A 25,194-nucleotide genomic window follows, 5' to 3' on the forward strand; every position below is an offset into this window, starting at 1 on the left:
TCCTGGCTTGCCTGTTCTAGCACAAGATAGGATTGGGCTGCACAAAGGATAGTGGGTTATTTGAGAAACGTCTGCCCTAAAAGTAGTTCTCTCCAGTGAGCTCTGTTGGATCAGTTCTTCAGGTTTTCAACATGAGCTATGGACAAGCTGTTGCTTTCTCGGTTACTGGTTGTGTCATGATTGTGATGGGTGCTTGACTGTGGACCACAGCATTACCAGTGGAACCCCTCTCCAGTCTCTAGAAGGAGCTTTAATTTTTTTTTAAAGACCTGTAGGTGTGCTGTAGGAGTTTGGAGATAGCAGTTGAAAATTGCTGAAAAACTGGGTTCTGCAGCTCCGTTTCTAGGGCAACTGTCTGTGGCCAGGCCAGCTTTAATTGGACTAATTGCTCCCAATTTGTCCCACACCTAAGGGCCTTCCTGTGCTAGGGTCACCTGCTCTACAGTAGTCTTGTCAAATGCACATTGCAACCGACACCTAACACCACACTGCAGGTTTTATAGAGAACATTGTCTGCCCCTCCTTTCTTTGCCGGCTCTGCCTGGAAGGGACTCCCGGAAGCCAGAAGTGACATCACAAGAGGTGAAAGACTATAGAGAAGACCTTAGAGGTCAGTATGCCATGAGAAGAAAAATAATGAAAATCGATACTCTCAAAGCTACCCTTTGAAATGTTTGTTGTATTCTGAGTTAGCATGAAACTTTATTTCCCCTGTACCTCATGTCCCGAGCATGATGTCCAGAGCACGATGTCCAGAGTATGTCCAGGAGTCCACCATGACCAGAGCAGATCCAGATAATAACAAACCTGACTGTGAAAACAAGTGCCTGGCTTGCTTCCCCCACCCTGGCCCAGTTATTAAGTGTTTCTATCTCCCTTCAAGAGAGTAATAATGTTCAGATTCTAGTACTACAGTTGTTGCCATACATTTGCTCCTCTGCCTCTTCCAGGTTCTCAATTTGTTCATTGCTCTGCTACTGAACTCCTTCAGTGCTGACAACCTCCAACTCCCGGAGGACGACAAAGAAATGAACAACCTGAAGATTGCCTTTGCCCGGATCCACAGAGGACTTCATGCAGCAAAACACGCCATGTTGGCTTTCTGTACCAAAGCGTTCGGGTTCAAGCGAAAGGCAGCCCCAAAGAAAATAAAATGTGATGCTGAGACAAATGGGGTGGAGCTTAGAAGAGATGGCAAAAACTCCAAAGAGATTTGCAGCCATGGAGAGAAAGAGAATAATGAGGAGAGGTGCTCTGTTAATATCCTGGATGACTTCATCACCAATCCCAGCGTGTTCGTCTGCGTCCCTATTGCAGATGCAGAGTCGGACAGTGAGGAATCTGAAGATGCTGGGGAGAAACAGACTGCACTGCTGGAGACAGACTATAATAAGCAGGTAAGATGCTTGCCCTAGGATAGCTGGCTTCAGGTTCAGCCAGCTTGTCTTCAAGTTCAAGGCAAGACTGAGCAACATAGTGTGAATCGAGGTGAGAGATGATGATAATACATCAGTTGCCAGGATACCATCCAACAGCCCAATCCTATTAATTGTGCCACTGGAATGTGTACTGCATCCTGCCTGGGGGAGGAGTCCTGGAGGTGTCCTCTGGGTAAGGGGACATTTGTAATGTTCCCAGGGGTAAGCCTCCACTGGCCAAATGACAGCCCAATCCTATCCACACTTTCCTGGGAGTAAGCCCCATTGACACTAATGGGAATTAAGAACATAAGAACAGCCCCACTGGATCAGGCCATAGGCCTATCTAGTCCAGCTTCCTGTATCTCACAGCGGCCCACCAAATGCCCCAGGGAGCACACCAGATAACAAGAGACCTTATCCTGGTGCCCTCCCTTGCATCTGGCATTCTGACATAGCCCATTTCTAAAATCAGGAGGTTGCGCATACACATCATGGCTTGTACCCCGTAATGGATTTTTCCTCCAGAAACTTGTCCAATCCACTTTTAAATGCACCCAGGCCAGATGCCATCACCACATCCTGTGGCAAGGTGTTCCACAGACCAACCACACGCTGAGTAAAGAAATATTTTCTTTTGTCTGTTCTAACTCTCCCAACACTCAATTTTAGTGGACGTCCCCTGGTTCTGGTGTTATGTGAGAGTGTAAAGAGCATCTCTCGATCCACTCTGTGCATCCCCTGCATAATTTTGTATGTCTCAATCATGTCCCCCCTCAGGCGTCTCTTTTCTAGGCTGAAGAGGCCCAAACGCCATAGCCTTTCCTCATAAGGAAGGTGCCCCAGCCCAGTAATCATCTTAGTCACTCTCTTTTGCACCTTTTCCATTTCCACTGTATTCTATTTGAGATGCGGTGACCAGAACTGGACACAATACTCCAGGTGTGGCCTTACCATCAATTTGTACAACAGCATTATAATATTAGCCGTTTTGTTCTCAATACCTTTTCTAATTCTAAGCATAGAATTGACTTTCTTTACTGCCGCCGCACATTGGGTCGACACTTTCATCGACCTGTCCACCACCACCCCAAGATCTCTCTCCTGATTTGTCACAGACAGCTCAGAACCCATCAGCCTATATCTAAGTTTTGATTTTTTGCCCCAATGTGAATGACTTTACACTTACTTACACTGAAATGCATCTGCCATTTTGCTGCCCGTTCTGCCAGTTTGGAGAGATCCTTCTGGAGCTCCTCACAATCACTTCTGGTCTTCACCACTTGGAAAAGTTTGGTGTTGTCTGCAAACTTAGCCACCTCACTGCTCACCCCTGTCTCCAGGTCAGTTATGAAGAGGTTGAAGGTCCCAGGACAGATCCTTGGGGCACACCGCTTCTGAGTAGACACAGTTACTTCTGAGTAGACATGCATAGGATTGAGCTGCCAGTCTACTCAGAACTGCACCAACAATTTTAATGGTGTAAGTCTGAGTGGACTCAAGAAGGTGGATTGAGGGCAGGAAGGGGGATAGGATAATACCTCCAAGCAATGCAGCTCAAAGGTTAGGGAACAAACAAGATAAGGGAACAAGCGTTTCCTTATCTTGAGGAGGCCTCTGTGACTTCTACCCAACTGCAACATACACCCCATTGGCACAGCTATGCCAGTGCTAGAAAATTGGTTAGGATTTGGGCCTAAAAAGGGGAACATTGGCTAATCCAACTGGGAGAATGTTGCACTGAAAACAAGCAGTAGACGGGGATTGAGAGGGCATTTCCCCCATCAGAGGTACTTATTCAGTGCTGAAACTGAGTAAGATGAGGTCTGTGCATATGAGACCCAGCAAATGCAGCAGGTCCCACCAACCGTATATCGTGACCCATCAAAAATGTGCTGAAATTTCTGGATTTGCTGCCTGCCTGAAGGCCAGACTAGCTGTGATGAAGGAGACCTGCTTGGCAGATCACGTATAGCCTCGTGTACTAACAGTGGTGTACTAATGGTGGTGGCGCAGATTTATTAAAACAAAATGAATCCTTGCCAAATGCTCTTGAGTGCCTGGCCATCTGACTTATCTTCAGCAGGAGAACCAGCTGCGATTGCGAGGAGAGCGGAGCAAGAACTCAGATGCCTGGAGTCGAACTTCAGAAATCTCCTCGCCCGGAGAATTAAGCCCACAGTGGAAAGCTGGGCCCTCATCGCCAAGACAAAAAGAGGTAAAGGACACCTGCCAGTACAAGAGGAAAACAGAGTCAGAGCATCAACCAGTTGACCATATGTCCCAGTCACAGCACAGAGTGAACCAGACCAGTGGCGTAGCTAAAAGGAGGGTGGAATGGTATTACTGCAGGGGCCACAACACAGTTGATATCACTGCCCAGAATGACTCCAAGTGGGAGTGAGAGGGGCCACTTACCCAGTGTGTTGTGGCGCCTGCAATACTTTCCACCTCCTGTAGCTAAGTTACTAAAGGTGCAATCCCAATTAACCCTTGGGCTGGTGCAAGTCCCTTTTGTGTCACCTCAAGAGTCAGGAGGCTGCCTCCAGCGCCATTGCTCTAGGGCAGGGGTGTCCAAAGTTTTTGGCAGGAGGGCCACATCATCTCTCTGACACTGTGTCGGAGTCTGGAATTTAAAATTTGCATACATTTACATAAGTACATAAATGAATATATTAAAGATGAACATATGAATGAATGAAGGTCTTGCAATAGCCCAAGGCCTATAAAAGGCCTTGCACAAAGCAAGGCTGGCCTTTCTTTTGCTACTGCTACTGCATCATAGACGTGATACAGCAAGCAGTGGAGGGAGCCCTCATCCCACAGCTCACGTGAGAGGTCAAACAGTCGCCCTCACACTGAGAGCAGTTGTGTCAGGCCAGTGCGGGCTCCAACAAATCTCCAGAGGACCAGAGGCTCATTGGAGACTGGGGGCTCCCTGAGGGCCACATTGAGAGGCTTCAAGGGCCGCATGTGGCCCCAGGGCCAGGGTTTGGGCACCCCTGCTCTAGGGGAAAAGTGAGTTTGTTCTGATCTGGGGAGGGGTCTGGGAGGGTGGGGGAGAGTGAAATGGAAGCATTCCAGGGCAGGGGGAGGGCAGTGGCAGGTGGGTCAGTGTGCGGGCCGGGGATGAGTGTGGGGTGGAGCCAGGATCTGGCACTTTGACTGGATCCTAACCCCATTCCTGGGTGATCTGGTGCAGCACCGGGCTGCTCGGATTGGACCACCTCTTTAGGTGGCACAGATCCAAGCAGCACCATTTGGGCTGCTGCGGTGTTACCCAGGGAAAGGGGAATCAATTCCCCTTGCCCTGGGCTGAGCCACAGCCAGCCCCAAGCCCGACGGTCTGCCCGTTCCAGCACAGATTAGGATTGGGCTGCCCAACAAACAACAATATAGAAAAGACAAAAGAAAAATATGAATATTTTAAAAAATGAAACAAAAATATGCCCTTCAGTCATTGAAATCTGACAAATTTCCATCAGTCAAAATGGAATTTAAATCCAAGTAGTTCACTGGGTCCTTCTTTTGGTCTTCAGGGAGGATTGGTGTTTGACTTTCGGAAATGTAGGCTTCATATCTATACATTTCGGATGTGTACGAGTTAACTGCCAGACACAGGCAACATCTCCAGGAGAACTCAGTGCTGTACCTTGTTACACAGGATTTTTTATACATGGATTTGACTAGACAGGAATGGCCCCTGCAAATGAGAAGGAATGTGCTGATCCCTGGAGGAGGGGAAAAATGCACCCCTTGAAAATGCTTTTCTTACTGTTGTAGAGATTTTTATCTCAGCAGGATGAGAAGGGCCCTTTAAATTAAAGGAAAACAGTCCTTTACAATAGTTAGAGAGAGGGCAACCAGATGACAATCCATCAATCATTCCCTCTCCAAGCGACCCCCTCCCTCCCCCCTGAACACAAAAGAAAGGTCATCCTTTCTAAGGGCCTGGAAGGAGAATGATTGTTGGATTGTCATCTTAATGACTCTATCTTAACATCACAAAGGTCAGCAAGGCTGTTTTTAAATCACCTAATGTTTTTTTTAAATTGTTATGTTATAGTGCGATTTTTGCCATCCAGGTGAGTTCTGGGAAGGAACCCACTCATGAATAATGAGACTCAACCTGTATTTTTTTCTCTAGAAGGCTGGCACAAGCAGCTGTTCAGAAGGCAGCACTGTGGACCTCACAGATCCTGAAGAGTTACTGAAGCACATCCCTGAGTTATCTGAGGACTTTATGGAGCCAGACCCTTGTTTCCCCGAAAGTAGGCAGTTTACCAGTTTATGTGCAGAGAATCATATTTTCAACTTATTCAATTTTACCGGCTGCTGAAAGTGGCAGACCTGTATTGGGTACTTTGCTCCCACCGTGAGATTGTGAAACTTGACTGTGTTCTGATGTCATTGTGTTTTGTTTCGCTCAGCCTCTGTCAAGGATGTGAAGCAGAGAGGAAAATGCACCAAGTGTTGACATCAGGGCACAGAGAGAAATTAAACAGTGGGCAGTCCTTATCTGTGGGCTCCGCACCTGCAGATTCAACCAATCGTGGATGCTGCAGTGGTGGCGTAGCTGGAGGGGGGGCGGAGCACTCAGCCTGGCAGCGAGGTGGGCGAGCGGCCCCTCCCTTTGGAGCCATTCCTGGTGGGGGAGGGGGAAACAGAGCCATACAGAGCTGTGCAGCTTGCCTCCCCCTGCCGGGAATGGCTCCAAAGGGAGGGGCCGCTCGCCCACCTTCCTGCCAGTGCTCCACCCCCCCTCCAGTTATGCCACCATGCTGCAGCACCACAGGGCAGTATCTGGAGCTCCCTGAAGCCTCTCCTGGGTCGTGTGAGACCCATGACCTGCTCTGGGACGAGTTTCCCAATGTGTGTCGCAATGCACAGTTTGGGAAGTGCCTCTGTGGGGCATTCTGGGTGCGTCTGATGCTTCCAGAAGTTGCTTCTGGGTTGCGCTGAAGCCTGCAATCTACTCCCATTGACACTGGCATGTCCCCAATTGCATAGCAGAAGCATTTCCCAAACTGCATCATGACACACAGTTTGAGAAATGATTCCATTATGTATCTGGGGGTGCACCCGGGGCCAATGGAGCAGGTTGCGGAACTCGGCGCAACCCAGATTTGGCTACAGGGCGCGCCCGAGTAGTGCCCTGTAATGCTGCAGCTGGTGTGGTCTGTGGAGCTCCACGCATCAGGTCACAACCCACAGGTATGGAAGGCTATTTAATAGGACTTGACCATCTATGGATTTGGCATTTGCAGGGGGTTCTGGAACTCAGCCCCTGTAGATTCCACTGTACATGTTATGCAAAGGGTAGAGCATAAAATGGGGTGGTTGTTTTTGGTGATGGTGTTGCATGTCTTCTATAATGTAGTTATGCTTTCTGACTAAGAAGTCAGAACACCAGGAATGCCACTAATGGTTGCTAGTTGTGGGAGGAAGTTGAACATTGCAGTTCTCTTAGAAAACTTGATATTGATATGAACTTGTGCAGGGGTCAGTGCCACGGCTGTGACGTGCACGTCATGAATCGTTTCTCTTATCCAGGGCTTGTTCAGCGTTGTCCTTGGTGTTCAGTGAACATCACAAAATTCCCAGGCAGGCTATGGTGGAACCTGAGGAAGACCTGCTACCGAATTGTAGAGCACAACTGGTTCGAAAGTTTCATTGTATTCATGATTCTGCTGAGTAGTGGAGCTCTGGTAAGCTGTTCTCACCACCCGGCAGAAAATCTGGGGCTTCAGCAGCACGTGTGGCAGAGCAGAGCAAACGGAGATGATAGCGCTAAGCTGTCACCCCATTTCAGTAGGAAGAAACAGGCAAAAGGGGGGGCACCATCACTTGACTGACAGCCCAATCCTGGATAGGAGGGAGGAGGGGTTTGCAACAGCAGAAGAGTCTTCTGCTGTCGTAAAATGGCTGATGGCTTGCTCTGCACTCCGTCAGTGGCCATTCTGTTGCATGAGGTGACAGTCATGCCTACCAGACTCAGTAAACCAGAGGTGGGGGTGGGGATGAGGGTAGGGAGGGGTAGGACTGGGGGCATAACTGGGCTGGGAGGGGGAAGGAACCAGGAGTAGGGGGAAATCAGGAGGGAGTGAATCCGTGGCAATGGTGCACAGCAGATCTTATCCCACATTTCAAGCCTCCCCACCTTTTTCTCTCCTCAGACATATGCCACCAAAGGAGGTGGCACATATCTGAGAAGACCCATAGGCAGCCCCAGGGCTTACGTGAAGATAAGTATAAGTGTTTTTTTTTTAATTTACATTTTAGTAGCCCTCATGTCCCCATCCCCCCACATTGTTGGATGCAGTGCATGCCTTTTTGCTGATGCTGTATCAGCTTTGTTGCAGGGGATAGGATTGGGGCTTGTTCACTATGTCAGATTGATTTAAATACCTTAAGAAATATCATGTGGTTGTGGTTGGCAACCTTCAGTCTCGAAGGACTCTGGTATAAGCCTACAGCACCCGGTATTCCCAAGTGGTCTCCCATCCAAGTACTAACCAGGCCTGACCCTACTTAGCTTCTAAGATCAGATCAGGCATGTGCAGATTCATTTACAATTCTAAACAGCTGTTGGAGAGGGGTGCTGGGAGCCTGGATTCAGTCCTTCATTCTTCATACCACTCCTTGCATTACTGGTTGATATTTCAGGAAATCTGACACAAGTTCCTGATCCAGGTTTTCATCCTGGGAATCAACAGATAGGGAACAACACATCCTGGGGAACAACACTTTACTGAGCACATGTCTTGTCTTATGGGATCAGAGGCACAGTTTTGGAGACCGACAGCCCAATCCTATCCACACTTTCCTGGGAGTAAGCCCCATAGACTCTAATGGGACTTACTTCTGAGTAGACATGCCTAGGATTGGGCTGCAAATCAAGATAGGATGATGGCAGAATCTCTCCTGTTTTAATGGTCTCTGTTTACCAAGGGGTGAAGTGGTGTCAAAGTGAAAACAAACAAAACAAACAGTTGAAAAGGGCAAGAAAAGTGCAATGAGTGATTTTTCTTAAGGGGAAATGTTTAGAGCCCCTTCAACCCCCTCCCCCAAACACCTCTTTTGCTCCCAACACTTTCATTGGCAAATATTGTGCACACAGACCTAGTATTAGTAAGCATACGAAATCTAAATCTGTGCTCATGTGGTTTGATCTCAGAGCCAGTTTCAGGCACTGGCTTGAGTAGCTGAAAAAGAAAAGTTACATCTGGCTACTGTCCAATCCACACTTAGCTGGGAGTAATCCCCATGCATTATAATGGGACCTCTGAGCAGACATGCATAGGATTGTCTAAGAAGATTAGCATTAGAGCACAATGGAAGGGACATACCTACCTGCTTCTCATTTCAGGCATTTGAAGACATACACCTGAGTGAGAGACAAAATATCAAGATCATGCTGGACTACGCTGACAAGATATTCACATACATCTTTGTCCTTGAAATGCTGTTGAAATGGCTGGCTTATGGTTTCCACAAGTACTTCACAAATGCCTGGTGCTGGCTTGATTTCCTAATTGTAGATGTAAGTATTGCCTTGGAACAATTTGGTTTAGGGGTCTACCCACTGGTTTACAAGAGAACATGACCTTCTTGCAGTTTCGTCACCTAAAGGGAAGCAAGGGACTGCACTTTGGCAATGGGCCACAGCTCTGCGTTAGGGCACATGGTTTTCTGGAGGAAAACCCCGGACTCTGGAAGGCTTTCCCATGTGTTGTTGTCCCTGGTTGAGATCTAAGTCTCATGGGTTCCTGGGTTTGCATGGTTTGGGCACAGAGAGTTTAATTTCTAAGTGATTCCCTACTAAGAACTAGTTTTGATAACCACAGTTCCCATCGTGCAGTGCAATAAGGTGCATTATCTGGCACTGTCAGCTTGCACGTACCAACTTGATGAGCTGGGAAAGAACTTTTTGAAAACAGACCACTTTTTTCATCCTACAAACACCAAGAAGGTTTGTAATGACTATGCTGATTCCACAGGCCAACACACATTTTGCTTCCTTAAAGTTACACCGATTCCTGGGTATATTTGGGGTGCCGATTCCAAAAATGGCATCAGTTTTGCCCTATCACGTCTAGTTTTGGAGACACGGCATAGCCTCTTTAGTGAATGGTTCAAGCAGCTTCCTCATGAGGAAGCCTACACCATGGCTTCCTCATGAGGAAGCTGCTTGAACCATTCACTAAGGAGGGTATACTATATCTCCAAAACTAGACGTGATAGGGCAAAATGGATGCCATTTTTGGAATCGGCACCCCAAATTCATATCAAACCACCATAAAGTTTGGAAAACTTTTCTGAACCTCAATTTTGTAGGCCTGTGATATGGATTGAATTAAAAGGAGTTCACTGATGGATGTTTGTGGCTATCACCTCCCCCTGTGTTGAAGTAAGAGCAGAAGGCAAAAGAAGAGTCAATCTGGGCTAGACTTTATCTCACAGTGAGCCATCTCAAACAATCTGTGCAAAATAGGAGTTGGTCTTATGCTTTTGTTTTGAAATAGTGGCATAGCTAAAGGGGGTGCAAAACACTAATTTTTGCAGGCAGCCTCACTGTGGCATGCAAGGGGCCCTTCCCCTCCACTTCAAAGCCATTCCGGGCCATTCTAGGTTGCCTCTGTTTTGCTCTTGTGGCCCGGAACAGCTCTGAAGGGGAGGGGGGGCCCTCTTGCACACGGAAATGAAGCTCCCTGCAAAACTTAATGCTTTGCACCCCACTAACTATGCCACTGTTGAAGTACTGTTTTAGCATCTGTAGAGATGTGTGTATGTGTGCCTAGTGGGAAGGTAAGATGTGGGCCTAATCCTAACTATGGCTTGTGCGACTGGAACAAGCATTCCAGTGGTACTCAGTGCTTTCTGTCTGTTGCAAAAGGCGACAAGTTAGAATGCATGGGCTGGCCACTGCTGAAAGCACTGAGTGATTGGCACCACATGCCCACCACTCCAGGTATAATTATGCAGGGGATGGGGGAGAGGAGGGGGGTGGTTGAATGGGGTGGGGGCAGAGAGGGAGGTTGATCAGGACCGGGAAGGGGGGAGATTCAGCAGCAACAGGGACATGTGGGTGGGGAGGCAGGTGAGGCAGAGCCTCCCCACTGGAGTCCTTCAAAAAGCGCCGCTGCCATGTAAGTGCTTGCATGCCTCGTGCAGCAGTGGTGCTTTTCGAAGGACTCCAGTGGGGAGGCTCTGCCTCACCTGCCTCCCCACCCATCGGATGTCCCTGAGTGGCAGTGGCATCCATCAAATCCAAGGCCCTGTTCCTGGGCTCAATCCACATTCACAGGTCCATGAGGACTTGCACCAGCATTATTGCTGGCGCAGGTCTGAATAGACACACCAGGCCAATAGTGGCTCACCCTGGGGCAAGGCAACAAATGTTTCCTTGCGCCGAGGAGGCCTCTGGAGGCCAAAACACCCCCATGGAACACAGCTGACACCATGTTGGAGCCACTGCATTGTTGCACGGGGAGTTATGCTTGACTGGGTTGCGCGTAATGAATTGGTTCCCTTCTGCTCTGTGTTCCAAATGTCTGCACTCTCCTCTTCCTTCAGGTCTCCTTAGTTACTCTTGTAGCAGGTTTGCTTGAAGTAGCTGAAATGGGAGCCATGAAATCGCTCCGAACCCTGCGAGCTTTGAGGCCATTAAGAGCCCTGTCACGATTTGAAGGGATGAGGGTAAGACGAATGCTGCCGAACGTTGACCCAGTGACTCTGGGTCTGCATGTTGCTTATGTTGAAGGCCACTACATTGATCCCAAAGGGGACGCTGCTAGAGAATGACTCCACACCGCCTTCTGGTCTTCCTTATTCCTGACTTCTTGCACATCATTCTAGAAGAGGCGCTGAAGGAGGTCTCAGTGAATACCTCCCTCTCTGGAAGCTTCTGGAACAGCATGCTGTAGTTTTCTTAGAACTGCAATCCTGTATTATTTATTTATTGAAGCATTTGCACCCTCTCCATCAGCCAATGTGTCTCAGAGCTCCTAGAAACAGAGAGTAGGTAGGAAAGAGGAAGGAGAACTCACCTGTTTCAATAGAGCACTGTTTCTCAAACTGTGGGGTCAAGACCCACTAGGTGGGTTGTGAGCCAATTTCAGGTGCATCCCCATTCATTTCAATATTTTATTTTTAGTATATTAGACTTGATGCCAACATGGCATGCGACTGCATTTAGGGAGATCTGTACTTTTAACAGGCTATAATGTATTTGTTTTTAACAATGATAGTCAGTGGGGCTTACTCCTGGGTAAGTGTGGGTAGGATTGCAGCTTAGGATTGTTAAAATGTTTTCCTGCTTAATGATGTCACTTCCGGCCATGACATCAATTTCTAGCTTAATTACATCAGTACCAGTGGGTCCCGACAGATTACACAGGCCAACACGCATTTTGCTTCCTTAAACACACCAATTTCTGGGTATATTTGGGGTGCCGATTCCAAAAATGGCATCCGTTTTGCCCTATCACGTCTAGTTTTGGAGACACGGCATAGCCTCTTTAGTGAATGGTTCAAGCAGCTTTCTCATGAGGAAGCCTACACCATGGCTTCCTCATGAGGAAGCTGCTTGAACCATTCACTAATGAGGGTATATATCTCACAGCCCAATCCTACACATGTCTACTTAGAAGTAAGTCCTAGTAGAGTCATTGGTGCTTAGTCCCAGGAAAGTGTGGATAGGATAGGGCTGTCAATCAGCTGAAAAAGAATTTTTTAAAAAATAAGTGGTGGAGAGCCCTGTCTTTTTGCTAATTCTTCCTTTCCCCCCTTTTCCCCTCCCCTTCCTGTCCTGTTTTCCCCACTCACTCACCCTCTTTCCCATTCATCAAAGGTGGTGGTCAACGCCCTGGTAGGGGCCATCCCTTCAATCATGAACGTTCTGCTTGTCTGCCTCATTTTTTGGCTCATCTTCAGCATCGTGGGAGTCAACCTCTTTGCCGGGAAGTTTGGGAAATGCGTTAATCTGACTCTAGAGAATGCCAGCTTAAATGAAAGTATTTGGAATATGACAGATTGCATAACCTTTAATAACACTGGGAGAATATACTGGACAACCATTAAAGTGAACTTCAACAACGTCGGTTCAGGTTATTTGGCTCTCCTTCAAGTGGTAGGTTTTACTTCTTAATGCAGCTCCCTCCCCATTCGGTATCCTCTTTGCGTCCTGCTACCTTCATTGATAGCAATCGCAAAAGCAGGTTCTGCTCAGCCAAATGCTTGTGTGTCCCCTTCCACAAAGCTTGGCATCTGAGGCAGGCCATGTCATGTCCCCCACCCCATGTAGCGGCTCAGATTCAGAGCCTGGGGCTGGTGCTGGACCAAGCTGATCTGGTGATAGGCCCAGACCTTGGGCTTAATATGGAGCCCATGAGACAAAGGCTCCAGGAACAAGAGCCCCCATAGTTTGTGTTCCCCAAATCTGACTTCCCTGAGGAAACAGTCCCTTTCATGCCTGGAACCTATTCCCCCTGTATATGAGCCCTGGTGGATCAGATGAAGAGCCCTTCTAGACCAGCTAGGCGGGCATCTCACAGTGGCCCACCAAAAGCCTCAGGGAACACACAAGACACCTGCATCTTGATTCCACTTCTTGCAGGTGGCATTCACAGGTAACCTACTTCTAAAACCAGGAGGTTAGAAATACCCATCGTGGCTTGTAACTTGTGATGGACTTTTCTTCCATAAATCTGTCCAATCCCCTTTAAAGGCATCCAGGCCAGATGGCATGCATCCTGTGGCAAGGAGTTCCACAGACCAATTACACATTAGGTAAAAAAGTTTCTTGTGTCTGTTCCCACTACTCAATTTTAGTGGATGCCCCTGGTTCTGGTGTTGTGAGACCTCAGGACACTTAAGGCTTCGGTTGCGCTGTTAGTCCTATTGGAGCCAGGGGCTTGCTCACTGTGGTCCTATTCCTCTAGCCTTACATTGAGGAATCCAGCTCAGGGAAAGGGCAGGACAGGTTTTAGCCAGGGGTCCAATTCTGGAGCAAGCAAAGTTGGATCATAGTTGGCAAGAAGGGAGATAAGAAGCAGGGGCAGCAGAACATGGTCAAGGATGGTTAGATACCAGGTAGGTGGAGTGAGGTAGAGTGAAGTGGTCTGTGCTATACAGGACAAGTTTCTCAGACTAAGGAAGTAGGGCTAGAGCAACCCATCTATAGACCCAGCTAGGCCCCTTTTGACTCCTCATGCTGTAGAGGCTGAAGAGTCACAGTCGTGACCCCCATAATTCTCAGGGGGGTGCTGCAGTGCAACAGAGATTGGGCTCACTCCCTCAGCCCAGGAGCTTCCCTCCCCTTAAAGGCTTTCTTTAGAACTAATACCTGATTTGCTCAGTCTATGGATCAATCCATGGCTTTGCAGAAGCTGTGCTGGAACATTCTCGGCAAAACGTCCACTCTGTGTTTAACAGTTCTAGCCGTATAAAGCCATTTCTGCGCAATGTTGCATGTACACAACAGGGATCAAATGTGTACACCTGTGGGCTGGGCAGAAATGGGTTAATGATAGTTCCAGCTAATTTATCTTGCACAGAATGTAGGTTGCCAGGTCTGTTGTTTCCAAGAAACTTCCTGGACCCTTTTATTATGATTTTTAATTGGCCACCTGCCAAGGAAGCTGTGTTTTGTGAAGCTCTTTTATCCAAAATACATGTCAAATGCATAATGTATTGTTGTCAACATGCCAACCATTTTCATACAGGTTCATTTGCAGTTCCCAGCCTGACACATGGATCTGGTGGTTTGTTAAGTGGGAATTTGTCAATTGCCACTAAATGACTTCCTTGGTCAACTCTGTTTGACATGGCAAATTGCATCACAGTGCATCAAAAAATTCATCCGTCTTAATCAGTAGTGTCTATTCCAGTAGTTCGTTTGCTTGTTTATACCCCACCTTTCTCCTGGTAAGGGCAATCCAGGAGGCTTACAGAATTAGAAACAATAATAAAACATTTAAAAAATTCATACATTAAAAATAAGAGAAACCCCAATTAATCATATAAAACAATTAAAATTACATTTGATTGAAATGCCAGTTCATCGTGTTAGCTACCCAATGCCATGAAAAGGTCTTAACACCCTACCAAAATGTTTCCAAGGAGGAAGCCATTCTTAATTCCAAGGGGAATGAATTCCACAATTGAGGTGCCTCCACCAAGAAGGCCCTGTTCCTCAAGCCGTCCCTCTCACTTCCATCAATAGCAGTATGGTTAAAAAGGCTTCCTCAGAGGATGGGTTGGATTACAAGAATAGCTTGCAGAGTCTCATGGACAGGCTCTTGAAATTCTGTCACAGGAGATGCTGAGAACAGAAGTCAGGTTCTTCTGGGTGCAAAGCCAGAGCACTCCCATCAAGCTAAGGCCCCTTTCCTAAAGCTAGCACCCAAGGACTCAAGCCAGGCAGAATTCAAGCCTGCAGTCCTCTGATCCGGTGTCTAACATAATACCCTTTGGGCTGACACTTCTTCAGATGCTGTGGTCCAGGTGTGGGTGTCGGAACAATATCTCCTGAATGAAGATGGATGCAATAATTCCATTATTCCAGCCTGCCTTCCGTACCCTGATGGGCATTAATGAACTATGTTTATCTGCTTTTTTCTAGGCGACATTCAAAGGTTGGATGGACATCATGTATGCAGCAGTGGATTCAACAGGAGTAAGTCATAAATGCACAATTTATTTCTTCTCTTTGGGTCCGGCTGTAATAAACATTTTCACCTGTAGTGTACAATAATAATATAATGGAATTCTGCTCTGGGCCAAAGTCAACATGACACAAAATCTGTGGCTGCCACTCAAAATGGCAGCTCCCACCTCCTGACAGAAGCATCTAGCAGACTTTATTTTTGTCTTGGCCGTACAACATTTTGCATTATCAAATCCCACCCCTCCCAGGGGCAGCCAGTAACACTGACATTGTTTTCCTTTCATGACTCTCACATAACACCAGAACGAGGGGACATCCACTAAAATTGAGTGTTGGGAGAGTTAGAACAGACAAGAGAAAATATTTATTTACTCAGCGTGTGGTTGGTCTGTGGAACTCCTTGCCACAGGATGTGGTGACGGTATCTGGCCTGGACGCCTTTAAAAGGGGATTGGACAAGTTTCTGGAGGAAAAATCCATTATGGATTACAAGCCATGATGTTATGCGCAACCTCCTGATTTTAGAAATGGGTTATGTCAGAATGCCAGTGCAAGGGAGGGCACTAGGATGAGGTCTCTTGTTATCTGGTGTGCTCCCTGGGGCATTTGGTGGGCCGCTGTGAGATACAGGAAGCTGGACTAGATGGGCCTATGGCCTGATCCAGTGGGGCTGTTCTTATGTTCTTAAACTACAATTCCCAGGAGGCCTTGCAGGTCTCTTGTTATCTGGTGTGCTCCCTGGGGCATTTGGTGGGCCGCTGTGAGATACAGGAAGCTGGACTAGATGGGCCTATGGCCTGCTCCAGTGGGGCTGTTCTTATGTTCTTAACTACAATTCCCAGGAAGCCTTGCAGGTCTCTTGTTATCTGGTGTGCTCCCTGGGGCATTTGATGGGCCGCTGTGAGATGCAGGAAGCTGGACTAGATGGGCCTGTGGCCTGATCCAGTGGGGCTGTTCTTATGTTCTTATGTCTTGGAGGGAACAATTTTGGGCAGAGAAATATTGAGAGAGTCATGGGTCAAGTCAGTGGTGCAGCTAGAGGGGGTGCAAAGCACTAAGCTGTTCAGGGAGTCTCTCTGCAACATGCAAATGGTCCCTCCCCCTCTCCTTTGGAGCCATTCTGGGCAGAGGGAGAAAAACAGAGGCATACTCCTAGCTCTGAAGGGGAGGGAGAGGGATCACCCACACCCTACAGACAGGCTCCCTGAACAACTTAGTGCTTTACCCCCCTAGCTATGCCACTGGGTTGAGCAGCTCTTCCTCTGTTCTGCCTCCCCCAACCGACCTGAATTGCTGGGCCTTCATTGTACTGCCACTGTGCGTTTCTGGCAGCGTTCCAAACACCCACGGCTTTGCTCCCTGCTAGAGTGCTATATGTGACTGCCATAAAGCAGGTACTACTGCCAGGCGCTAGGTGAAGCCCAATAGCTAGAGGTGTTGGTTCCTGGTGAGTAAGATAGGACTGCAGCCCAAGGGCACAATCTTATGCAGGTCTACTCAGAAGTAAGTCCTATTGTGCTCAATGGGACTTACTCCCAGGAAAGTGAGGACAGGATTGCAGCCAATGTCTTACTAAATTGTCAAATCCGAACCAACTTTCCAGCTTCTGACACAGCTGTGCCAATGGGGCATGTGCAGCATCCTGCAGTTGGGGGGCAGTCACAGAGGCCTCCTCAAGGTAAGGGAATTTTGTTTCCTTACCTCGGAGCTGCATTGCCCTTAAGTCAGCGCTGGAAAGTTGGTTAGAATTGTGCCTACAGTGGACTGAGTCAGTTAAATAACACCGTTTTCAAACACCTCTAACAACAGGATAAGGTTGTTAATTGCCTGCCTGTCCTTTCTGTCTTTTCCATTTTTGCAGATAGAACAACAGCCTCTATGGGAAAATAACAAATATATGTACCTTTATTTCGTGATTTTCATCATCTTTGGATCTTTCTTCACTCTGAACCTTTTTGTGGGTGTCATTATTGACAATTTTAGTCAACAGAAGAAACAGATAAGTATACATAAAGTTTTCTATTTCCGTATCAACTCTTGAAGAATCAAATTGGATAGGCCCTTCTCCCAGTGGTATAGCTGTGGGGTGAGGTAGCGCGGTAAGTACTGGAGGTGCCACAAGGCACTGTAAAAGCTGCCCCTCCCACTCACTTTCAGAGCCATTCTGGGCAGCGACAGTAGTGCACTGTTCATCATCACCCTGGATTTTTCTTAAAGATGAGAGTGGTGTCAATTTAATGTCAATTTAATGTCCAAACTTTTGAAGGCCCATGAACTTAAGAGGTCTATCTGGGGCTGAAAAAGCAGGGGGCACACAGTGGTTGGAGATACAAAATACTGAGGGATGTGTGGGAGCCTTACACAAGAAACTGTGCATAGGACATAACCTGGCTGATCATGCGGTGAAATCAGTAAAAGCAAATACAAATAAAAGAATGAATAAAAACTAGTAAGCATCATTCATGTACCAAATCATAAGGAAAAAGGAAACGGTTTCACTCCAGTGAGGGTCTCTGTAAAACTGGATATTAATTCTGAATGTTCTAGTACAGGGGTGTCAAACATAAGGCCCGGGGGCCGGAAACGGCCCCTGGAAGCTTTTTATCTGGCCCTCAGGCTCTCAGCTGCTGAGGTGTTACAGCTGAAATGTCAGTCCACATGAAAATTGGGCTTTCCCAAATCTTGAAATATGTTCAAGATTTGCATACTTTCTCTTCTGTCATTTGCAGTCAATGAGTTTCTATATGAGAACGGGGTTCGATTTCTGGCCATTAGCTGCTTAATGATGTCACTTTCTGCTTAATGACATCACTTTCGGCCCTCAGCTGGAGCCCTGAATGCTAACTTCGGCCCTCTGTATGAAACGAGTTTGACATCCCTGTTCTAGTATATATGAATGCTCTAAGCCTCATTGAACTCAGTGGGATTAACTTCCTAGTAGACATGCCCAGGATTGCTGTGAGATTGGTCAGCATTGTCTCTGCTCTGGTTTACATAATGAAAAGGCCTGTTGGGCAGAAAGAAAAAGGACGAAAAACTGGTTAGGATTTTAAGATTGTTGTGTTGAAACCATATTTAATTTGCCTCCAATAATATTAGTTGCATTACCTCCTTGTACTTAGGGGGAGAGGACATTTTTATGACAGAGGAACAGAAAAAATATTACAATGCCATGAAAAAACTGGGATCCAAGAAGCCTCAAAAACCCATCCCACGACCACTGGTGAGAACTACGTCGTTCTGGGTGAAAAGATAATAGTGCTATACAAAAGAATAGCGTTGTGGACTTCAAATGGTTTAACTGGTGGATGAGCATACTTCATGTTACTGATTGATGTGGGCCAATTTTAATAGTTGAAGTTGAAGTTTAATCTTTGGGGTGGAGAGTTAAGGGCACCTTCTGCATTTTTTTTTTAAATTGCAAGATTGATTGATTCTGGTCTGCTATTATAATAAGAAATGGTCTTTCCTTCTAAGGATCAGTGGCAGCTCTTGTGAGTTAAATTTGATACAACTGCCATTATATCCTAGTATGACTGGCAGGGATAGCACTTGAGGACACTAACAATGCAATCCTAAGCATGTTTACTCAGAAGTAAGTCCTGGTATAATCAATGAGACTTACTCCCCGATAGGTGTGGATAGGATTGCAGCCTAAGTAGTAGTGACTCCAGTCCTTTCTGGGGGGTAGGTTTCAGAGATAGTATTGGGGAACTTGTGCTTGACTTTATGGCTTCTGAACTTTGGCATCGCACAGGGTTCAATTCCGCCCCCCCCCCACATGTTATTTAATATTTACATTAAACTGCTGGGGGGAGGTTATCAGGAGGTTTAGGGTAGAGTATGCAGATGACACCCAACTCTGCATCTCCATTCCATCTGCCATTAAGAAGGCAGTGGAGATTCTGAATTGCTATCTGAAGTTAGTACTGGGATGGATGCAGTGGCATAGTTAGAGGGGGTGCAAAGCACTAAACTTCTCAGGGAGCCTACTGTGGTGTGCAAGCAGCCCATCCCCCTCCCCTTTGGAGCCAGGCATTCATCTCTGTTTTGCTCCCCCCATCCAGAATGGCTCCGAAGGGGAGGGGGAGGTGCACTTGCACATTGCGGTGAGGCTCCCTGAAAAATTTAGTGCTTTGCATCTTCACTAGCTATGCCACTGGATGGATGAGAGCAAACAATCTAAATCCAAAGAAGACAGAGGTGCTATTAGGAGATCTGTGACCCAGATTATGAAGAGTCAGCCTATACTGGATGGGGTTGCAATCCTCTTCAAAGAGTAGGTTGCCATTTTGGGAGTGTTCCTGGACCTAGTCTTCTACCTGGGTGCCCAGGTGTCAGCTGTGGCCTGAGATGCTTTTGCCCAGCATAGGTTAGTACACCAGCTGGAGTGAGTCAGACCTGACTATGATTGTCCACACACAGGTGACCTCATGTTTAGATTACTGTAACACTCCTTACACGGGGCTGTCCTTGAAGACTATTTGAAAACTCCAACTAGTGCAAAACAGTGTTGCACAATCGTTAGTCTCTGCCTGGGTGGTGAAAAGTTCTATGTTCTTCACCCACACTTGCTTTTTGATTCCTAAATTTGACTTACACCCCCTGCATTAGTGTGATTGTATCCGATCTGGGTTTATTCACACCCAACCTTACACCTTTACACTTGGATTTAAAAACATCACCTCCATGTCACCTTTGATCCTCTGTTGCTATTGGCTAGTTTCCAAGCCAGAGTATTGATGACTGTTTTGAGAGGCATTTACTGACAATTAAATAAACAAGCAAGAAACAGTTGTGCCAGGGGATGGGAAAACATTATAGCAAGGGGTTGTTCCGAAATCCTCGTTAATAGCAATGTTACGTTTTCATGCTGTGAAGGGTGTTCTCCTTGCAATGCTGAAATTGGCATGAATGATCATGGTTGTCCTAAGTTACCAGTGAGCTGCACAGGGCATGCTTGAAAGGGATATTCCATCATTCCACGTTTGAGGGTTTCTTTTCTGGTTGGAGCAAATCGCAAATGAATGGTTTCTGTTTTTCAGATGGCATAAATTGGTCTGTCTAGGGCAGGGGTGTCCAAACTTTCTGGCAGGAGGGCCACACCATCTCTCTGACACTGTGTCGGGGGCCCGGGGAAAAAATGAATTAATTTACATTTCAAATTTGAATAAATTTATATAAATTTACATAAATGAATATATTAGAGATGGAACTTACATGAATGAATGAAGGTCTTGCAATAGCTCAAGGCCTATAAAAGGCCTTGCACAAAGCAAGGCCAGCCTTTCCTTTGCTGCCACTGCTGCATCGCAGACGTGAAACAGCAAGCAGTGGAGGGAGCCCTTGTCCCACAGCTCACGCAAGAAGTCAAACAGTGACCCTCACGCGGAGAGCACTTGCATTGGGCCAGCACGGGCTCCAGCAGTTCTCCAGAGGCTCATTGGAGATTGGAGGCTCCTTGCGGGCCAGATTGGGAGTCCCCAAGGGCCGCAAGTTGCCACTGGGCTGGGGTTTGGGCACCCCTGGTCTAGGGTAATAAGGAGGGATTATGTGTAACTAATTCAACATCAAATACTGAACAGCCTTTCTTCCCTCCCCCTCCCCCCCGCCTCCAGAACAAATATCAAGGGTTCTTCTTTGATATTGTAACTCTCCAAGCCTTTGATATTGTGATCATGGCCCTCATCTGCCTTAATATGGTCACTATGATGGTGGAGGCAGAGGACCAGTCCCCTACGAAGACGAAGGTTCTCAACAAAATCAACATTCTCTTCATCACCTTATTCACAATGGAGTGTGTCATGAAGCTGGTGGCTCTGAGATACTACTACTTCATCAATGGGTGGAACATTTTTGATCTGGTCGTTGTGATCATGTCAATTGTCGGTAAGTCGCTGCAGAACTGCATGCTCTGCTCTCGCTCTCGGCATGCCAGCCAAAGTTAATCATTTCAAGCCTGTCGAATTAAACACAAATTTCTAAATCCCTGTCACGGAAATTTGTGGCGCTGAGAGCTGCGCTTCGTGGGCCTGTCTGCTGGCTTTGTGTCGCAATCAGCTGGGCTGGAATGAGCCACGGTTGGCACCAATGTGCAAGCATCTCACTGCCTGCCAGACTGATGAAAAGTCTTCCTGGGGGTAGCACAGCAATAGCCTGGCTGTTCTAGTTTGGTAAGGTTACAAGGCCTGCCTGAAGGACACATTAATAACACATGAAGTTGCCTTCTACTGAATCAGACCCTTGGTCCATCTAGTTTAGTATAGCCTAAACCAGTGTTTCTCAAACTGTGGGTCAGGACCTACTAGGTGGGTCGTGAGCTGATTTCAGGTGGGTGCTCATTCATTTCAATATTTTATTTTTTAATATATTGATGCTGCCATGGGATGTGACTGCATTTGGGGAAATGTGTAATATGTTGGCAACCTTCAGTCTCGGAAGACTATGGTATCGCGCTCTGGATGGTGGTTCTGGCACAGCGTCTAGTGTGGCTGAGAAGGCCGATTCGGGAGTGACAATCCCTTCCGCGCTGGGAGCAAGTGTAGTGTGTCCCTGGTCTGTCTCCCTGGCTATGAGCCTTCCTTCTTTGCCTCTTTGCCTCCGTCTGTTGGCCAAGTGTCTCTTCAAACTGGGAAAGGCCATGCTGCACAGTCTGCCTCCAGGCGGGCCGCTCAGAGGCCAGGGTTTCCCACCTGTTGAGGTCCACTCCTAAGGCCTTCAGATCCCTCTTGCAGATGTCCTTGTATCACAGCTGTGGTCTACCTGTAGGGCGCTTTCCTTGCACGAGTTCTCCATAGAGGAGATCCTTTGGGAAATCCTGGGGAAATGTGACAGACCTGTATTTTTATCAAGCTATTATGTATATTCTTTTACCAATGATAGTAAATGGAACTTACTCCTGGGTAAGTGTGGGTAGGATTACAGCCTAGGATTGTTAAGAATTTTCCTGATTAGAATTTTCCTGCAGTTTCCTTAAGAAATTTCCACTTCTGGGCATGACTTCACTTCTGGTGGATCCTGACAGATTATCATTCTAAAAAGTGGGTCCGGGTGCTAAATGTGTGAGAACCACTGGCCTAAACTGACTGATGGTCATTGTCCAGGATTTCAGATGGGGTCTCTTCTCAGTCCTACCTGGACAGGCTGCCAAAGACTGTACTTGGTACCTTCACAGGGGTGACATGCGGCTCCGTGACGTATAATGTGACGTATAATGTGCGGCTTGTGGAAATATATTGGTTGAGTTCCTTTATTTCATCACAGATGGTAAACTTCAAAAATTCAATCTTCATAATCATTAATGTCATAAAAAAATAGCTGCTTTACCCCTTTGCACTTTTGAAACTGTTACAAATTAACAGTTTAAAAGCTACACACATGAATAAATACTAGTACATACATGTATTTCTTAACATTTATCAAATTTTTATAAGAAAATGTGCATATAACAATAAAACATGCACATTTGTTCAAGTCTTGAGGCTCTCAAACATCTGAAGTTTATCGTGTGGCTCTTACCTTAAGCAAGTTTGACCACCCCTACTCTATAGGCAAGGGTGGGCTCTATGGCCAAGGAACTACACAGTAATCATAAGTGTATCGTAAGCATATAAGCGGCTTCAGCACAGGGAAACAAGAATACGGACATCAGGAATTGGAAGGAACAGCCTATGATGGGGAAAATTCCCTCCTTTAGTGCACAGAGTGACAGAATGGGACCTGTGGGTCCTGAGACCATGAAAGGACTGTGTCCTGTGAAGTGCCCCCTTGCGGGGGGACGACGACGACGACGACGACCAAATCCCAACAAATGAGACTGCAAAAGTGCTTAGCACTGGCTGGATCATGCTCAAAATTTTATATTGGATATGCGTTTTAAGCACCAGGGATCTTGTCCTGTTTTCATTATAATGTTTTAATTAGGGCGCATATTTTCCTGGAAGCAGTGGCGTAGCTAGAGGGGGTGCAAAGCACTAAGTTTTGCAGGGAGCCTCACCACAGGATGCAAGTGGCCCCTTATCTTCCTCTTTGGAGCCATTCTGGGTGGTGTGACCCAGAATGGCTCTGAAGGGGAGGGGCCACTTGCACGCTGCGGCGAGGCTCCCTGCAAAACTTAGTGTTTTGCACCCCTCTCTAGCTATGCCACTGTTTCCAGGAAAATATGCGCCCTAATTAAACCTCATAATAGGTTAAAAATATGCTTGAGACTTACCTGAATTGTTTTATTTTTCTCCCTTTTAGGCAATGTGCTTTCTGGTCTTGTGGTTTCCTTCTCACCTACACTCTTCCGGGTGATTCGCCTGGTGAGAATTGGACGAATCCTCCGGCTCATTCGATCAGCCAGAGGAATCCGGACTCTCCTTTTTGCCTTGATGATGTCCCTCCCTGCTCTGTTCAACATTGGCCTCTTGCTTTTCCTGGTCATGTTCATCTACGCCGTTTTTGGCATGGCAAATTTTGCATATGTCAAACAGGGAGCTGGGATTGATGACATGTTCAACTTTGAGACCTTTGGAAACAGCATGCTTTGCCTCTTTCAGATCACAACGTCTGCTGGCTGGGATGAACTTCTCAAACCTATTTTAAACACTGAGCTTCCAGACTGTGATCCCAGCATCAACACTGTCTCGACTTTTTCGAAAGGCAACTGTGGAAATCCTGCAGTGGGCATCATGTTCTTTGTTTCATATATCATTGTGTCTTTCCTCATAGTTGTGAACATGTACATCGCTGTTATTTTGGAGAACTTCAACGTCGCCACGGAAGAGAGCACTGAACCTTTGGGTGATGATGACTTTGAAATGTTTTATGAAGTCTGGGAGAAATTTGACCCTCGAGTAACCCAGTTCATTTCCTACTCTGACCTTTCTGATTTTGCCAATGCTCTGAGAGAGCCTTTGCGTATACCTAAGCCAAACAGACTTGAGCTGATAGCCATGGATCTTCCCATGGTGAGTGGGGACAAGATCCACTGCTTGGACATTCTCTTTGCCTTCACCAAAAGAGTGCTTGGAGACTCTGGAGAGATGGACTCTCTCAAAGTGCAAATGGAGGAAAAATTCATGGCAGCCAACCCATCCAAAGCTTCCTACGAACCAATTACCACCACACTCAGAAGGAAACAGGAGGAAGCATCTGCCACTGTTATCCAGAGGGCCTTTCGGAGAAACTTGCTCCAACGTTCTATGAAGCAGGCTTCTTTCTTACACCGCCGTAAAACCAGTGACGGCGACGTCCTTGAGGAAGACGCTCCAGAAAAAGATGGTCTCATTGCCCTGTTGATGAATGAAAACTATATTAGAGACACAACCAAATCCAAAACACCTTCTGTAGAATCTATTCCTCCATCCTACACCAGTGTTACTGGAGCTGTTGATGATGACCTCAAGGGGGAAACAGTAAAGTCTCTGAAAGGTGACAAACCTAGGGATGGTCATCTGTCTCCAGACAAAGGCAAGAAATCCAGTATGTAAAAAATTGTCAGGGACATTTTATAATAGGGTTAAAATAAAGACACAATGCAAGAAAGACACCAAGCAACAGCTTTCCTATTAAATACCCAAGCTACAAAAGAATCCAAGGAGACTCTCTCTGATGATAACTTTTTATCATTTTTTTATTGTACTGCTGTTACCATTGCTCATTTTATTGGTTGCATGCAAAAGAAAGGCTCAGTGAAAGGTCATAACTGTAAAGCCAGGATATTGTGGAACTCCATTTGTGGAATATAATGTGCTGGACCCCCCATGAAACCAAGGTCCAGCTACTTCTGATCTGGGTGCAGCCTAGATCAGCCTGGAATGCTTGAACTTCCTCTCATGTTGTTGATTCCTGCGTGGTCTGATGGGCTCTTAGCTCAAGCTTCTAATGGACTGGGAGTCTTTTGTAGAGCCCTTTCATAGCAGGGTACCTCCAGACCTCAGCTTCCTCTTAGTACCCAGGGACCCAGGCCAGGCCTTTGGTGTATTGATCGGATTGCCTGTTGCCACCAGGAAACATGAGAGATGTCCTCACCAATGCATCCCAGCTCATGGCAATTCAAGCCTGAGGCCTTTGTGGAGAAAAGACCTTTTCTGAGAAAAGGAGGAAGGAAGACAGAAGGGAAGG

The 25,194-nt window shown here is 46.8% G+C and overlaps 1 protein-coding gene across 1 annotated transcript in view; it reads left to right on the plus strand.

Moving 5' to 3' along the window:
* Nucleotides 1-24,710, plus strand: part of LOC136651561 (sodium channel protein type 5 subunit alpha-like) — a 52,153-nt gene extending 27,443 nt beyond the window's left edge. Inside the window, exons 16-27 of the mRNA XM_066628083.1 lie at nucleotides 951-1,397; nucleotides 3,502-3,636; nucleotides 5,569-5,689; nucleotides 6,972-7,126; nucleotides 8,788-8,961; nucleotides 10,995-11,117; nucleotides 12,271-12,549; nucleotides 15,043-15,096; nucleotides 16,949-17,090; nucleotides 18,210-18,310; nucleotides 20,706-20,976; nucleotides 23,329-24,710. Coding sequence (XP_066484180.1) covers nucleotides 951-1,397; nucleotides 3,502-3,636; nucleotides 5,569-5,689; nucleotides 6,972-7,126; nucleotides 8,788-8,961; nucleotides 10,995-11,117; nucleotides 12,271-12,549; nucleotides 15,043-15,096; nucleotides 16,949-17,090; nucleotides 18,210-18,310; nucleotides 20,706-20,976; nucleotides 23,329-24,560 — 3,234 coding nt within the window. The 3' untranslated portion in view covers nucleotides 24,561-24,710. The remainder of the gene's footprint in view (nucleotides 1-950; nucleotides 1,398-3,501; nucleotides 3,637-5,568; nucleotides 5,690-6,971; nucleotides 7,127-8,787; nucleotides 8,962-10,994; nucleotides 11,118-12,270; nucleotides 12,550-15,042; nucleotides 15,097-16,948; nucleotides 17,091-18,209; nucleotides 18,311-20,705; nucleotides 20,977-23,328) is intronic.
* The last annotated feature ends 484 nt before the right edge of the window (nucleotides 24,711-25,194 follow it).

Source organism: Tiliqua scincoides, chromosome 5, assembly GCF_035046505.1.
Source record: "Tiliqua scincoides isolate rTilSci1 chromosome 5, rTilSci1.hap2, whole genome shotgun sequence".
NCBI lineage: Eukaryota > Metazoa > Chordata > Lepidosauria > Squamata > Scincidae > Tiliqua > Tiliqua scincoides.